The sequence below is a fragment of the Trichosurus vulpecula genome, chromosome 9, assembly GCF_011100635.1.
Source record: "Trichosurus vulpecula isolate mTriVul1 chromosome 9, mTriVul1.pri, whole genome shotgun sequence".
NCBI classification, from domain to species: Eukaryota; Metazoa; Chordata; class Mammalia; order Diprotodontia; family Phalangeridae; genus Trichosurus; species Trichosurus vulpecula.
Genome location: NC_050581.1, coordinates 202,065,722 through 202,083,640, shown reverse-complemented (window position 1 = coordinate 202,083,640; position 17,919 = coordinate 202,065,722). Strand labels below are relative to the sequence as shown.

The 17,919-nt window shown below is 45.1% G+C and overlaps 1 protein-coding gene across 1 annotated transcript in view; it reads right to left on the bottom strand.

Moving 5' to 3' along the window:
- HECW1 (HECT, C2 and WW domain containing E3 ubiquitin protein ligase 1) overlaps window positions 1-17,919 on the bottom strand; it is a 163,876-nt gene that overhangs the window by 112,403 nt on the left and 33,554 nt on the right. Inside the window, exon 3 of the mRNA XM_036739447.1 lies at window positions 9,264-9,358. Coding sequence (XP_036595342.1) covers window positions 9,264-9,358 — 95 coding nt within the window. The remainder of the gene's footprint in view (window positions 1-9,263; window positions 9,359-17,919) is intronic.

Genomic DNA, 17,919 nt, shown 5'->3' with positions numbered 1-17,919 from the left:
CAGAACAAGGAGGGGAATCAAGTCTGGCCAGCTCAGTGCCCTCTCCAAGAGCCCCAAGAACACACCAATGAGAGAAGGCTGTTGGCATGGTGGAAGAATACTCCAGGGTGAGAAGGCCACAGGCAAGGATGGCTGGCAACCACTGACAAATGCTTGTTGACTGACTGACTCCCATCCTGCATGCCACTGCTCAAACTCTGGACTCGGAGTTGGGAAGAGTCTGTGTTCTGTCTGTGCAGGAGAAAGGCTGGCTCTGAGCATTGTCTCCTCTGTAAAATGAGAATGAAGCTACCTGGAGAATCTGCCTCATGGGGTTGTTTTAAATGGAACGGTTCCATATATAGAAAGCACTTCATAGACCAAAAGTGTTCATTTCACTGTTTCTCAGCTAATGTCATTATTTGGTGAGGTCATTCCCTTCTTCAAGGTGTTCAATGGCTCCCTATTGCCCCCTGAATGAACTTCAAACTCCTCTGACTGGCATTCAAAATCCATGAAAACAGGGCACCATCTTCTCTTTTGAGCCTTGCCTCTCAGTACATATACGCGGGCTCTGTACTTCTATCCAGCTGTACTCTTTGCCCCTGACCATGCTCTGTGGCTCTCCCACCTCCACGCCTTTGCTTACCCCAGCCCTGGAAAGACCTCCCTCTCTCTCTCTAGCATAACCCATTGAATTTCTTCTTCTTTCTACCCTACTTTGAATGCTGCCTGCTTTGTGAGAGGGAAGACAGTGAATCAGTAACAATCTTGCCCTTGGGACCTCAACAAGTACTTTTCTTGGTAGCTCTCCTGGGAAGTTGTTATGGAATGTGCTGTCTCTCTGTCTCTGTCTCTCTCTCTCTCTGTCTCTGTCTCTCTCTTTCTCTGTCTCTCTCTCTCTCTCAGCAATCAGGGTTAAGTGACTTGCCCAGGATCACACAGCAAGTAAGTATCAAATGTCTGAGATTAGATTTGAGCTCAGGTCCTCTTAAGTCCAGAGCCAGTGCTCTATCCACTGCACCACCTAGCTGCCCCAGATGCTGTGTCTCTTTTGACTTTCTTCCTGTTTCTCTGCTGGACTCCTTGAAAGCAGAGCATGGGGACAGCTAGTGGTGCAGTGGATAGAGCATTGGCCCTGGAGTCAAGAGGACCTGAGTTCAAATTCAGCCTCAGACACTTACAAACCATCTAACTGTGGGCAAATCACTTAACCCTGATTGCAAAAGAAGGAAGGAAGGAAGGGAGGAAGGAAAGGAGGGAGAGAGGAAGGGAGGGAGGGAGGAAGGGAGGGAGGAAGGGAGGAAGGGAGGAAGGGAGGAAGGAAGGAAGGAAGCTGTGTGTGTTTCTTATCCAAACCTCCAATCTCCCTAAACACTTCTCAAGATGTGCTATATTCAATGCAAGATAGTGTCATTAAGTTCCTACTATGTCTTTTGAAAGATGATTGGTGTACAATCCCTAACTCAGTTTCCTCTGGGCCAGCTTAATTTGGGGGCACACCAGGTTATCTTCAATAACCCCTACGAAATCACAGAATTAACTTGAATTTCACAGTAATTTTTACAAAGTGGCCTGGACACATGTGGCCACTACACAAAGATCTCCATCTTTTCATTGGTATGACAGTCAGTGCTCAGGGCAGCCTCTAGATTAGGCAAAGTAGGCAGCTGCCCACATTGTGCCACCTCACAGGGAGAGCCTCATTTCTTTGTTGTTTCCTCTGATTGTTGTCCACTGGCTCCCACAAGGGATAAGGCTTTCATTGGTTATCAATCCCTTAGCCAGTAGCAGGTGGGAAGGGTACCAGACCAGATTCTGATAGGGAGCAGAAGAGGGGACCAGGTGCCTGTGAAAGAGCTCTGCATTCTCCAGGCCTGCACCATCCTTCTCCTCCTCTGATGCCTGTAATGGGGAGGCTGTGGTCTGGACCCCTCAAAGACCATGCTACCAGTGGAGAGCAAGCACAGGCAGGCTCTGATGCTAGGACCCAACAGCAGCTTTGCATTTAGCATGAAGAGCCCTTCTCAGCCCAGGCCCTTCCAGGCTTCTTCCTCTACACCCTTCTCCCCACGCTGTATCCTAGCCAGACCATGCCATCTCCCACCTCTGAGTCTTCACCCTGGCTGTCCTCTCACAACTGGAATGCTCTCTTTTCTCACAACCTCCTTTTAGAATCCTTGATTTTGGGGGGTGGAGCCAAGATGGTGGCTGGAAAGCAGGGACTAGTGTGAGCTCCCCTCCAAGTCCCTCCAAAAACCTGTAAAAAATGGCTCTGAACCAATTCTAGAACTGCAGAACCCACAAAATAGCAGAGGGAAGCAGGGCTCCAGCCCAGGACATCCTGGATTGTTGCTGGGTGAGGTCTTTCGTGCATGGAGCTGGGAGCAGAGCAGAGCCCAGCATTGGCCGCCTGCACCAACCAGACCAGGAGCCGGGCAGAGCGGGCCCTAGCACCCTGAATCAGTGATCTGTGGCAGTTGCCAGACTTCTCAACCCACAAACACCAAAAACAACAGAGAAGAACTGCAGAACCCACGAAACAGCAGAGCAAAGCAGGGCTCCAGCCCAGGACAGCCTGGATGGTTGCTGAGTGAGGTCTTTTGTGCACGGAGCTGGGAGTGGAGCGGAGTGGAGCAGAGCCCAGCGCGGGCGGCGCTAGGACCAACCAGACCTGGAGCCGGGTGGAGCAGGCCCTAGCGCCCTGAATCAGTGAGCTGTGGCAGTTACCAGACTTCTCAACCCACAAACACCAAAGACAACAGAGAAGGTTAGTGGGAAAAGCTGCTGGGGACAGAGTGAAAGAAGGAGTTCATGGATCAGCCACTGCCCCCGGGGGCAGCAGAGGTGGGGCAGCTACAGAACTACAGCTGCAGTTGCTTCTGGCCCCAGGCCCACCTGGTGGGAGGAATTAAGTGGTGGATCAGAGCAGGAGTGCAGAGCCTGCTGAAGATCTGAGTCCAGTCCGGGTTGGGGGTTCTTGGGGAAGGAGGAGTGCTGGTGGGGCAGAGCTGGCTGTAATAGCTCTGAAAACAACAGTGCATCCCCTCAAGCTTGGAAGATAGTACTCCTTCCTCTACAAGCTGTCATACCCCGATGAAAAACTCAAGGTTCAAGTAAGATGGCTGGGAACATGGCCAGGCAGTGAAAATGCACCCAGATTCAGCCTCAGACTTTGGAATCTTTCTTTGGTGACAAAGAAGACCAAAACATACAGCCAGAAGAAGTCAACAAAGTGCAAGAGCCTACACCAAAAGCCTCCAAGAAAAACATGAACTGGTCTCAGGCCATGGAAGAGCTCAAAAAGGAGTTGGAAAAGCAAGTTAGAGAGGTAGAGGAAAAATTGGGAAGAGAAATGAGAAGGATGCGAGAAAACCATGAAAAACAAGTCAATGACTTGCTAAAGGAGACCTAAAAAAATACTGAAGAAAACAACACCTTAAAAAATAGACTAACTCAAATGGCAAAAGAGCTCCAAAAAGCCAAGGAGAAGAATGCCTTGAAAAGCAGAATTACCCAAATGGAAAAGGAGGTCCAAAAGACCACTGAAGAAAATACTACCTTAAAAATTAGATTGGAGCAAGTGGAAGCTAGTGACTTTGTGAGAAATCAAGATATTATAAAACAGAACCAAAGGAATGAAAAAATGGAAGACAATGTCAAATATCTCATTAGAAAAACCACTGACCTGGAAAATAGACCCAGGAGAGATAATTTAAAAATTATTGGACTACCTGAAAGCCATGATCAAAAAAAGAGCCTAGATATCATCTTTCAAGAAAGTATCAAGGAGAACTGCCCTGATATTCTAGAGCTAGAGGGTAAAATAGAAATTGAAAGAATCCACAGATCACATCCTCAAATAGATCCCCAAAAGAAATCTCCTAGGAACATTGTTGACAAATTCCAGAGCTCCCAGGTCAAGGAGAAAATATTGCAAGCAGCCAGAAAGAAACAATTTGAGTATTGTGGAAACACAATCAGAATAACCCAAGATCTAGCAGCTTCTACATTAAGAGATCGAAGGGCTTAGAATATGATATTCTGGAGGTCAGTGGAGCTAGCATTAAAACCAAGAATCACCTACCCAGCAAAACTGAGTATCATGTTCCAAGGCAAAATATGGACTTTCAATAAAATAGAGGACTTTCAAGCTTTCTCAGTGAAAAGACTAGAGCTGAATAGAAAATTTGACTTTCAAACAGAGGAATCAATAGAAGCATGAAAAGGTAATCAAGAAAAAGAAATCGCAAGGGACTTACTAAAGTTGAACTGTTTTGTTTACATTCCTACATGGAAAGATGATGTGTATGATTCATGAGACCTCAGTATTAGAGTAGCTGAAGGGAATATGCATATATGTGTGTGTGTGTGTGTGTGTGTGTGTGTGTGTGTGCGCGTGTGTGTATGTGCAGTGTGTGTGTATGTATATATATGTGTGTGTATGTATGTATATGTATGTATATATATATATATATATATATATATATAGAGAGAGAGAGAGAGAGAGGGGGGGAGGCGGGGGAGGGCACAGGGTGAGTTGAATATGAAGGATGATATCTAAAAGAAATAAAATCAAATTAAGGGATGAGAGAAGAATATATTGAGTGAGGGAGAAAGGGAGAGATAGAATGGGGTAAATTATCTTGCATAAAAGTGGCAAGAAAAAACAGTTCTGTAGGAAGGGAAGAGAAGGCAGGTGAAGGGGAATGAATGAATCTTGCTCTCATCAGATTTGACCTGAGGAGGGAATACCATACACACTCAATTGGGCATCTTACCCCACAGGAAAGAAGGAGGAAGAAGATAAAAAAGCAGGGATGATAGAAGGGAGGGCAGATGGGGGAGGAGGTAATCAAAAACAAACACTTTTGAAAAGGGACAGGGTCAAGGGAGAAAATTCAATAAAGGGGGATAGGTTAGGAAGGAGCAAAACATAGCTAGTCTTTCATAACATGAGTATTGTGGAAGGGTTTTACATAATGATATGCATGTGGCCTATGTTGAATTGCTTGCCTTCTTACGGAGGGTGGGTGGAAAGGGAAGAGGGGAGAGAATTTGGAACTCAAAGTTCAAAAACAACCAAAAAAAGTTTTTGCATGCAACTAGAAAATAAGATACACAGGCAATGGGGCATAGAAATTTATCTTGCCCTACAAAAAAGGAAGGGAAAAGGGCATGGGAGGAGAGTGGGGTGACAGAAGGGAGGGCTGCCTGGGGAATGGGGCAACCAGATTATACGCCATCTTGGAGTGGGTGGGGGAGGGTAGAAATGGGGAGAAAATTTGTAATTCAAACTCTTCTGAAAATCAATGCTGAAAACTAAATATATTAAATAAATTAAATTAAAGGAAAAAAATAGAAATCGTAGAGGATCCCAACTAACACAGCCCAGAGCAGTCTGATAACTGGGATTAAGGAGGAATTTCCTACAACTTAAGACTTATTATGTGTATGTGTGTGTGTGTTCACATGCTCACATGTGTATGTATATGTGTTTGCAAATTACTATCTTTTCTGTGTAGAATACAAAGTCTTTAAGTAGAAATGGAAGTTCTATTAAAGCTGGGACTATTGTTCATTTTTGTGAATATAAAAATGTCCTTAGTGCTTAGGAAAGTGCCATGCATTTAGTAGGTGTGTATTCAATATTTCATCAATTAACTTGAAAACAAAAGAATCCTTTATTTCCTCTAGGACTCCACCTTCTATAAGGTGATGCCTCCAGCTGCTAGCAACCTCACCTCTGCTGTTACCTTTTATCGATTCTATATATTGTTTGTTTACTGATTATGTACATCTTTCCACCTTTAGAATGGAAGTTTCTTGAGGACAGGCACTGTTTTTCTTTTTCTTCTTTTCCTTTGTACCCCCAGAGTTTAGCACAATGCCTGACACAGAGTAGGTACTTAATAAATGCCTGCCAATTAACCGATTCTATATTGGCCAAGTGTTGGATTGCCTGTCTGTCTCTGAGAATCAGGATGGCTAAGTTTAGGGAGACGCTTCATTAGGCTGGCTGCCGGGGGGGATGAACAGGGTGAAGGAAGTGGGGCAGTCTGACCCACAGTGCTGAAATCACAAGCTCCTAAAGGATCAGAAGGACCCTCCAGAACACTGGCAGCCAACGGCAGGTTTACCTAGTGACTGGCTACCTGGACCCTGCCTTACAGTAGGTGCTAGCTTGCCTCGTATGGCTGTTAGCTTCCCAAGCACCTTCTCATCAGTGACCTAAATTATTCCTAAACCACATCAGGAGACAGAAGTCCAAAGCCTCACATTCATGTTTATTCCACCCCTCCCTAATACCTGCATTCCCAAGGCTGCCCTAAGGTGTTCTGTGCCTCAAGCTGCAGCTCATCCATAAGGATGGGAACTCAGCAGCAGCAATTCCAGTAGCTGGGTTTGGAGATGAGAGGAGCATGGAGCTGGCGATGGGGGAGGAGTGTGCAGAACAGCTGCCCTGGTAGCTGTTTCTGTGGAGGGATTGGCTGGAAGTCTTGGACTGCACAGGGAAGAGCTTGCAGGCACATAACCCCTGGGCATCATGATTTAAAAAGAGAAATGGAAGCCATCAGAACTGACATCAAATGCTTCACTGGGGATTCTCTAATCAGAAAGACAGGATGAATCACTCAGGAGATTCCTGCCATACTTCCAGAAATAACCCCCAAATATTTCAAGCCCCGAACAGCACACATTCTAGCAACATAATGCCAAAGGGATTGGGAAAAGACAATGAATTAGCTTAGAAAGGAATCAGGACCCATCACTTTGACCAGAGGAATGACAAAGAGCAGAGCCAGCAAACAACATGGACATTTTCCTTGTCCAAGAGGCCAGTCCCAATTTTTTTGATGAAAGCATCCTGGTGCATCAATATTTAACTGACAATTCATACCACACTATTAGGGGGCCTACAAGTGCCAACCTTTCAGAGTTTGGGGGTTTCCTCTTTTCTATAGACTCATCTTCACCCCAGTGTGTCCACACAATAGACTCTGTGGCTGGGTTTTGTGTCACATGGCCCAAGTCACTGGGTCTGTCTGGACCCATAAAGGGAGAAGAGTGGTTTTGATGTGGTGCTGTCCAGCAGAATGCTTAGACTTGGTCTACTCAGCCCCAAAGACAGAACCAGATGCAACAGTAACAGAGGCACAGCCTTAGGCTTGCTATAAGGAAAATTGTTCCAATGTGGACTGCCCCCTTTTGGGAGGTGGTGAGTTTCCTGCCCCAGATGCCTCCAGGCAGAAGCTGGATGGCCATTTGCCAGTTTGGGTCTCATTGGACCAGATACCTCCGATGTCCCTCCCAACTGTGAGATTCTGCAGTTCTGAGATTTGGAGGCTATTTCCTGCTTGAAGATCTCATCTTCCAATGTTACAAATGCTTCGTGGACTTTTCCATTGTCTTGAGTGTGTGAGCCCCCAAGGGCATGTTCTTGGGCATCATGAATGGATCTGCTGGGCACATCTGATTCAGATTTCATTGGAATTGCAGAGAATGAGATATCTGTAAAGTGCTTAGCAGTGACAGGCACATAGTAGGTACTTAACAAATGTTTGTTCCCTTTTCTCTTCACAAGAGACCCTGGGGTGTCTTCTGAATACTGGCTCCAGATGGAAGGCTGGCTGGACTGACGGTTTTATTCTTGTTCATTTTCATTATTGGGATTCTTTTGCAGATGCAGTTGTGTGCAACATAGGCATGATAGATTGTGAAATATAATAGAATGATAATAATAACTTCTATCACAACAGAGCAGCTTGCCATAGAAGATGAAGAGCTGGCACCGAAGCCCAAAAGACCTGGGTTCAAGTCCTGTCTCTGACAGCACTTGGCATAACAACTCAGCATGTAGTAGGTGTTTAATACATGTTTATTGGTTGACAAATACTAGGTATGTGAATCACTTAACCTTTCAGTGATCTTGATAGTCCTCTAAGACTAAATTACAGAGAAAGTGCCAACCTGCATTTGCAGAAGGGATTTCCTCACATGGGAGTTCCCTATACCAGTGGCATTACCCAGGTTCAGTTGCTATCCCCATAGGATTACAGTAAAATGGAATAGTGGATGCTCACTCATTCACTCCATTCTTCTTTGTACAATAGAATCAGAGACTTAGACTTTGGGAGGGCCTTTAGAGAAGATCTGGTCTGACTGACTCTCTTTTTACAGCACTTTGAGAGTACAAGAAGTGACTTGTTCAAGGTCACACAAATAATAAATAATAGAGGAAGGGTGGCTTGAGTGAAGGAAGGTTCACTGACTCCAAGTCTTGTGTTCTTTCCTCTGGACCAAACAATCTCTCTGACCTTTGTAAAATCTCTTTGTCTCATTTCAGAGCCCTTTGAGGGAGGTGTTGTGGACACCATGACCTCCAGTGCAGGTGAGGCAGCAGCTGAGGGGCAGAAGTCAATGGCTTGTCCATGGCCAGGCAGCTAGGAGGTGTTAGAGGCAGGGTTCGGGCTCTCTGACTCAAAGTCTAGCACCCTGCCCACCATGGTCTGCTGTCTCTAAGGTACCCTATGCCAAGCTGGCATTGACATAAGCTTTGATAGTTTACAAAGCCCTTCACACCCAACCTGGGTGATTGCTCCCTGGACATATCAGAGTGAGGATTCCTTTTGTATATAGGTCAGAGGGGAGGCCACTGAGCTGAGCTTCTTCCAGCTCTCAAATCTGGTGACCTTGTGACATCCATGATCTCATTCACTATAATTTTAACCAGATCTAGTTCACCCTTTGGAGACAAGACTGCTTATCAATGAGATGAGACATCACCACTAGGAAAAGGGAGGCCCAGCTATGCAGAGAGTGGTGAATCTGGTGAAAGTGAAATTATTTCTGATGGTGGGGTTCTGGGAACCACCCTGTTCAATGGGAGGACACAGTCTTGGGGGAGTTGCCTCTCCAAAGGATAGACAGCCTGGATACCTGCATACAAAAGGGCCTTTAAGACTTTAGGACAATTTGAAAGAAGAGTATGTCTTGTAGGACTACACTCTATTTCTTAATGTTGCTGATATTCATCGCTCCCTCCATAGCAGAGGCATTTCCCAGCTGGGAAAGCCACTGAAATGCCACTACTGTTATTATTAATTTTTAAAGAACAAGAGGCTTGCATTTAAGTTTCCATCTACAGGCTGGTTTTTCTCCCTGCTCTCCCATGCTTGGGACCATTCAGATTTGAAAGAAACGCGAGAGTCATAAAAGGGAAAAAGAAGGGAGCTGACTTGAGGTGGCTTGAAGGAGAGAAGGGGAGGCCAGGGGAGACTTACAGGAGCTGCCGAATTCTTGACTGTTACGCTGGGGGTGGTCGCTCGCAGAGCCCCACTCACTCCATGGTAGTATTTGAAGCAAATCTTGGTTTCAGCTGCAAGAGAACAAAACGGGGGCTGAGATCAGAGGTCTCAGGGCTCCAGCCCTGGATGTCAATTACCAAGTATTTAAAAAAAAAAAAAGGTTTGGGCTAACTTCTCAATCATAGCACTTTGTCTCCCCCTCGTGGCCAGGTGAGGATGCTGTAAATGGATGCCACCTGTCCTCTTCCCACTCTGGCTCCATTCCCTGGGATCAGACCACAGTAGTCCCAGTAAAGGAAGCCCAGACACCTCTCCAGTTCCAGGAGAGCAGGTCAGTCTGCAGCCTTTACTCAGAGCTTAGGAAGACTGCCCTCCCTGTCCCAAATATTTGGCAGTACTTTTTTCAGTCTTATTTCTTCTCAACTCTCTACTTCATTTGACATTGCTGACTAGTCAGTCAATAAACATTTATTAAGAGCCTATTATGTGCCAGGCACTGTGCTAAACACTGGGGATACAAAGAAAGGCAAAGGATAATCCCTGCTCTCAAAGAGTTCCCATTCTAATTGGGTTGGAGGTGGGACAACTGTGTATAAATAAGACAGATACAGGATAAATCCAAAATAACCAAGAGAGGGAAGGGACCAAAATCAAGAGGGATCAGGAGAGGCAGAAGCCAGGGAAGCCAGCAAAGGAGAGATGAGCAAGGAGAACATTCCCGTCTGTGCAAATGTCTGGAGTCAGGAGATGCTAGGTTTTATGTGAGGAAAAGCAAGGAGCCCAGTTGTTCCGGGTGGAAAGATTGCTCCCTTCTCCTGCATAGTCTCCTACTCTGGGTTTTCTGCTGGTTTGTCTTTGCTCTCTCTGGCTTCTCCTCAATCTCCTTTGTTGGTTCATCGTCCACATCTCACCCTTTTACTGTCAGTTTTCCCAAAGGTTCTGCCTTAGACTCTTTTCTTTTTTTTTCTTTTCCCTCTTGATAGCCCCCTTAGTTTTCATGGGTTGAAATCCCCTCCCTGTTCAGATGACTCCCCCAGATCATATATCCAGTCCTGGGCTCTCTCCTGAGCTTCAGTTCCTTATCCCAGATCACATATTGGACATTTCAAATGAGACATCCCAAAGACATCAGAAATTCAACATGTCTAAAACTGAACTCATAATCTTTCCCCCTAAACCTTCTCCTCTTCGATCCTTCCCATTTCTGTCAAAGGCACCACCATCCTTCCAAGCTCTTTGGTTATATAGCTTAGTATTTTTTCAGCTACTGCCCAGATGTTGCTGTTTGCCTCAGCAGCTCTCCTAAGCAGCTCCCAAAACCTTCCCTTGACTCACTCGGCTCCTACTCTCATTCAAGCACAAGGCACCTCTCACCTTGGTGATTGCCACAGCCGCCTAATGGATCTTCGGGCCTCTCCCTGACACTGATGGGAAAATAATTTTCCTCAAGTGCAGCTCTGACCATATGACTCCCCCGCTCTAGCAACATTAGTGTCCTCTAAGATAAAAGACAAACCCTCGTGTTTAGCTTGGAAAATTCTACCCAAGCTCTCTTTCTCATCCCCTGTGATCCAGCCACCCCAGCATTCTCCCTGCTCTGTCTCTCCTCCCTGAGGCCTGGAATGCTCTCCCCTTTTCCCTCTGCTTCTTAGCATACTCTCTGTCTCTTTCCTCCTAAGCACTGCCATCTGCCTGAAGCCTGCCAGGGTCATACTGCTACAAAGTGTCTGAGGCAGCATTTGAACTCAGGTCTTCCTGAGTCCAACATTCTATACCCTGCTCCTGCACCATCTTGCTGTCACCCAGCAACTTAATAAAGACTTGTTGAGGGGGCGGAGCCAAGATGGCGGCAGAAAAGCAGGGACTTGCATGAGCTCCCCACAAGTCCCTCCAAAAAACTATAAAAAATGGCTCTGAAAAACTTCTAGAACTGCAGAACCCACAAAATAGCAGAGGGAAACAGGGATCTAGCCCAGGACAGCCGGGATAGTCGCTGGATAAGGTCTATTGTGCCCAGAGCAGAGGAGAGTGGAGCTCAGCGTGGGCAGCGGCAGGACCAACCAGACCAGCAGCAGGTTGGAACAGGCCCTAGTGCCCTGAATCAGTGAGCTGTGGCAGTTACCAGACTTCTCAACCCACAAACACCAAAGACAACACAGAAGGTTAGTGGGAAAAGCTTCAGGGGACAGAGTTCTTGGTTCCGCCACTGCCCCAGAGGCAGCAGGGCAGGTGCAGCTACAGAACTACAGCTGCAGTTACTTCCAGCCCCAGGCCCACCTGGTGGGAGGAATTAAGTGGCAGATCAGAGCAGGAGTGCAGAGCCTGCTTAAGATTTGCATCAGGTCCAGGTTGGGGGTTCTTGGGGAAGGAGGAGTGCTAGTGTGGCAGAGCTGGCTGTAATAGCTCTGAAAACAAGCCCTGGCAGGCTTGGAACATAGTACTCCTTACTCTACAAGCTGTCATACCCCGAAGAAGAACTCAAGGGTCAAGTAAGTTGGCTAGGAATATGGCCAGGCAGTGAAAATGCACCCAGATTCAGCCTCAGACTTTGGAATTTTTCTTTGGTGACAAAGAAGACCAAAACATACAGCCAGAAGAAGTCAACAAAGTGCAAGAGCCTACACCAAAAGCCTCCAAGAAAAACACGAACTGGTCTCAGGCCATGGAAGAGCTCAAAAAGGAGTTGGAAAAGCAAGTTAGAGAAGTAGAGGAAAAATTGGGAAGAGAAATGAGAAGGATGCGAGAAAACCATGAAAAACAAGTCAATGACTTGCTAAAGGAGACCTTTATACTAAAGAAATACTAAATACTGAAGAAAACAACACCTTAAAAAATAGACTAACTCAAATGGCAAAAGAGCTCCAAAAAGCCAAGGAGAAGAATGCCTTGAAAAGCAGAATTACCCAAATGGAAAAGGAGGTCCAAAAGACCACTGAAGAAAATACTACCTTAAAAATTAGATTGGAGCAAGTGGAAGCTAGTGACTTTGTGAGAAATCAAGATATTATAAAACAGAACCAAAGGAATGAAAAAATGGAAGACAATGTCAAATATCTCATTAGAAAAACCACTGACCTGGAAAATAGATCCAGGAGAGATAATTTAAAAATTATTGGACTACCTGAAAGCCATGATCAAAAAAAGAGCCTAGATATCATCTTTCAAGAAAGTATCAAGGAGAACTGCCCTGATATTCTAGAGCTAGAGGGTAAAATAGAAATTGAAAGAATCCACAGATCACATCCTCAAATAGATCCCCAAAAGAAATCTCCTAGGAACATTGTTGCCAAATTCCAGAGCTCCCAGGTCAAGGAGAAAATATTGCAAGCAGCCAGAAAGAAACAATTTGAGTATTGTGGAAAAACAATCAGGATAACACAGGATCTGGCAGCTTCCACATTAAGGGACCGAAGGGCTTGGAATACAATATTCCGGAGGTCAATGGAGCTAGGATTAAAACCAAGAATCACCTACCCAGCAAAACTGAGTATCAAATTCCAAGGCAAAATATGGATTTTCAATAAAATAGAGGACTTTCAAGCTTTCTCAGTGAAAAGACCGGAGCTGAATAGAAAATTTGACTTTCAAACAGAAGAATCAATAGAAGCATGAAAAGGTAAACAAGAAAGAGAAATCATAAGGGACTTACTAAAGTTGAACTGTTTTGTTTACATTCCTACATGGCAAGATGATCTGTATGATTTATGAGACCTCAATATCATAGTAGCTGAAAGGAATATGCATATATATATGTGTGTGTGTATACACATATATACATATGTGTGTGTCTATGTATGTATATATGTAGGTGTGTATATATATACATGTGTGTATGTATGTATACACACACAGAGGGCACAGGGTGAATTGAATATGAAGGTATGATATCTAAAAAAAATCAAATTAAGGGATAAGAGAGGAATATATTGAGAGAAGGAGAAAGGGAGAGATAGAATGGGGTAAATTATCTCACATGAAAGTGGCAAGAAAAAGCAGTTCTCTAGGAAGGGAAGAGAAGTCAGGTAAGGGGGAATGAGTAAATCTTGCTCTCATCAGATTTGACCTGAGGAGGGAATATCATACACACTCAATTGGGCATCTTACCCCACAGGAAAGAAGGAGGAAGAAGATAAAAAAGCAGGGATGATAGAAGGGAGGGCAGATGGGGGAGGAGGTAATCAAAAACAAACACTTTCAGAAAGGGACAGGGTCAAGTGAGAAAATTCAATAAAGGGGGATAGGTTAGGAGGGAGCAAAACATAGTTAATCTTTCACAACATGAGTATAGTGGAAGGGTTTTACATAATGACACGAATGTGGCCTATGTTGAATTGCTTGCCTTCTTACGGAGGGTGGGTGGGAAGGGAAGAGGGGAGAGAATTTGGAACTCAAAGTTTTAAAAACAGATGTTCAAAAATAACAACAAAGAAAAAAGTTTTTGCATGCAACTAGGAAATAAGATACACAGGAAATGGGGCATAGAAATTTATCTTGCCCTACAAGAGAAGAAGGGAAAGGGGGATGGGAGGGGAGTGGAGTGACAGAAGGGAGGGCTGACTGGGGAAGGGTGCAACCAGAATATACACCATCTTGGAGTGGGGGGAGGGTAGAAATGGGGAAAAAATTTGTAATTTAAACTCTTGTGAAAATCAATGCTGAAAACTAAATATATTAAATAAATTAAATAAATAAAAAAGAAAAAGGAAAAAAAAATGAATTGCCTGGGTCAGTGAGAACCTGTGGTACTTGCCCAGAGTCATGTAGCTTAATATGTGTCAGATGTGAAACCAGGTCTTCCTTACTCTAGTCAAGTTGCTATCCGTGGTGCTATGCTGCCCCTTAGGTGAATGTAATAAAGTATTATTATCATGCAAAAAAAAAAAAAAGATTGTCTCCATTTTGACAACTCAGACTATACCTTAGTACCCAGGCCACAACCAGATCTTGAGGTAAAACCTTTTCAGTATTACAACAATGGCATGAATTCTATCCACTGCACTCTTATTTCAGCAGAATCTTAATCTACAGTCTTTCACCATGTTTGTTTATATTAAAAAGTTTTTTAGAGTACTGAGTACTTTTTTTTAAAAAAGAAAGATATATTTTATTTAAGTATTTAAAAAGTGGCATTATTCAAAACTAAATGGGGCAGTGAATAGAGGATCGGCTCTGGAGTCAAGAGGATCTGAGTTTTTGATTTAATATAAATAAATTGTTTCTAACCCTTCATATTGTCCAAAAATAAAATGCATTGATTTTTTTTGAAGAAAAAAAAATAAAGACTTGTTGATTGCCTGATTGACTCCATGAACACTTTTAAGGATGACTGTGTGCTGTGCCAGGAATAATTTTGACATGATACCCTGAGTTTGGTTTCAGGGAAGAAATAAAGCTGAGGTTAGAGAGGGTCACTGCCTCACTAATGCTCTCAGTGTCTCAGGGGCACAAGGCTCAAACACAAATGCCCAATGATGGTAGCAGAACCAGAGCAGGGCAGAGCTCAGGGGGATGGAGGGCTGAGATGGGGCTTTCACTCCGCTTTGTGGAGAGGTAGCCTCTGAAAGGGCTGTCAAACATGCCTTGGAAGAAGCCAGGAAGGGGGGCGTTAGAGGAAACTTGGTTCCTGCCCAAGCACCTGGCTTAGTAATTATTGGTTGGCCTGGATTGGATAGCCACGATCGATGGAAATGTCTTCATCCAAAGCACTGGGATTGGGGAGACGCTGGCAGAAAAGTGATCTCAAAGCCTCAGAACTTTAGAGTCAAGGAACAACTCAGAGCTCATCTTTGTCCCACTACTGTCTCAAGACATGGCCAGGCTCCCAGATTCCTGTTGTCCTGAAACACTAATGCCAAGGGATCTCTGAACATTAGAGTCATCCAGAGATACACCTAAGTCTAGCAGCAGAGGCCCTGGTTCTAGAGAAGCCTGCCTTTGAGGCTATTTCTCACAAAGAGATCCCAACAGTATCATCTCTGACTGAACTGGGAAGGATGGGAAGACTCAGAATGGGGCTACATTCTCCTGGCCTCTCACTGGGCATTCTCATGCCCAAGGTTCAACAGTAGAGCTGTAGTACCTGGGAGGTGCCTGCAGGCTGGGATAACAAGGGAGCTTCAAGCCCCATTTTTCCCAATGACTTTGTCATTCAGAGCTTTTCTTCCCACTTCCCATGGCCAATTCAACTCAATTTCCTCTCATTCCACATGCCACAAGCCCCATTTCTAGTAGAGTAACCTGGCAACACCAGGGTTTAAACAGAGTAGGATCATTTAGCATTTCAGAGCTAGCATTCTGTTCAACTCGTTGCTTTTCTTCTCCTAGTCTGAGTGCTTGATGAATGGGTGCTGGGAAGGAGGAGATGGCCAGCATGCCAGCCACCTCCCCCTCATCTTCCTCTGGCCATGCCCATGGCTGACAGGAAGACAGTGCTTTAGAGTTTCCAAAGAACTTTATGTATATATCTCATTTGAGCCTCAAAACAGCCCTACAATATAGACAAAGAAGGTTTTATTACTCCATTTGACAGATAAGAAAGCTGAGGCTAAATGACCTAAAATGACTTGTCTGTGGCCATCCGTCCAAGTAAATGTAGAAGGCCTTTCTGACTCTAAACCCATATTAGAAGAGATTCTATCCACTCTACAATGCAGATTTTTCTTCCTTCCCTCCCTCCTTCCTCCCTTTTTCCTTCCCTCCTGTCCTCCTTTCCCTTTCCCTTCCCCATTCCCTTTCTTTCCTTCCAAAGGTGAGTGACTGGTTTCTCCCTAAGCCAGTTCAGTGGGAGGCCCTCTACAGTGGGGGCATGAACATGCTTTTTTTTCTTGACAAATGTTATTATATTCTTGTGAGGAGGAACTGTTGAATTTCTTGTATTTGTACCTCCCACACAGTGCCTGGTACATAGTAGGTACCTCATAAATGCTTGTTGATTGGCTGCTTGACAAACATCCCAAAGGTGCCCTCCTGACATTTTATTGAAAGGAAACTCTTGTAAAAAGGCATGTTGGCTGTCGTCTTCTGGCCCTGTCAGAGGCAACAGAGGAAAGATGAGAGACAGAGGTGTCCAGTGTTAGGAGGGAGCCCCAGGGGTCAAAAGTCCAGTGCCCTTCCATCTGCTCACCCAGCCAGGAAAGGGGATGCCATGCTGCAAAGTCTACCATGCACCTCATGTGCATGAGCACATGGGAGGATTTCAGGGATGGGCACAGTGATGTTATAGACTCAGAGCCTCAGGAAGATGTGGATTCACATGTCACCTCCAACACTTAGTTGCTGGACGACCCTGGCAAAGATCACAAATTACAGAGTTTTCAATTGCCACCAGTTGAGAGAGTCCCCTAAATGGACAAACTGCCTGGTCCTTCACATATCATCAAACAGTGTTTCTTTGATTGAACCAAAATCGCCCTCCTGCCATGAAAATCTCTTTTCTTTAATTATGTCCTCATGATTCCATGGTTTCCCACTTAAACTCAATTCCAAAGTTGTTAAGGCGCTTATTAAGTTGTTTCACCCCCCCCTCCCCCAAGGTCCTTCCCTGATTCACACATAGCACACTTACCACTCAGCAATGGTTGTGTTTGTGGGGCTGCTGTTTACTAAGCTGAATTTAAATGATATTGAGAACATGACCATGCTGTGCAAATCCGTTTGTGGCCTCAGGATTCCCTGCACTGGTTGAGGGCTGCTCCTTCTGGGGGAAGGGTCTCATCCCAGACTCTCCCCCAGGGTCACAAGTTGGTCCTCACTGGAATTGAACGGTTCACATCTGTGGGACCTCCCCCAGGTCCCCTCTCCTCTCTGGGGAAGTCTTAGTGTCCTCAGCTCTACAACAAGGAGCTTCCAAGGCCTCTTCCGCAGTTTATTTTTGTTACCTTGAAAGGATCCTGCCCAAAGTCTAGAGGAGTGTTTTTACTCCTCCCAGCGGTGCAATGGATAGAACTCTGGAATTGAAGTTAGGAAGACCTGAGTTCCAATCTGGCTTCAGACACTTACTAGCTATGTGACTCTGGGCAAGTCATTTAATATCTTTGCCTCAGTTTCCTCATCTGTAAAATGTGGCAAGGCTGCTGTGAGGATGAAATGAAATGATTTGTAGAGCACGTAGCATAGTGCCCAGTATATAGTAGGCACTAAATAAATGCTTATTCCCTTCCCTTCCCATCAGGGGCTTGTTGTTGCCTCCTTCGCGTGGTGCAGAGCCTGTACCCAGACTGATTTCAGGTGCAGTTTCTCAAGGAAGTCTGGGAGAGTCTCCTGAAGATACAAAGTCCCAGGGTCCCTGCTCCTCAGTGCAAGTGTGAGTGCACCTCATTACAAGTAGCTGTGTTCTACCCAGTACACTGCAGTCCCCTCCCCTGGCCAAAGGTGTGAAGGGCATGAACAATAGCCTGGTCCCTTTGTCCATTCTGATGAACAGGGAATGATCCAGCTTGGCCGTTCAGCTCATCTCCAAAGGTGCCCCACAGGCAGTCAGGGTCACACAGTTAGTCAGTGTTAGAGGCTGGATAGGAACTCAGTCTTCCTGAACATGTGGAAGGCTCCAGCTCAAGGGCTTCTGCCACATGTGCACCTTAAACTTAAGCCAACTTTCTGGGAGGGCATGTCCCAGACTTTTGGGGAAGATGTT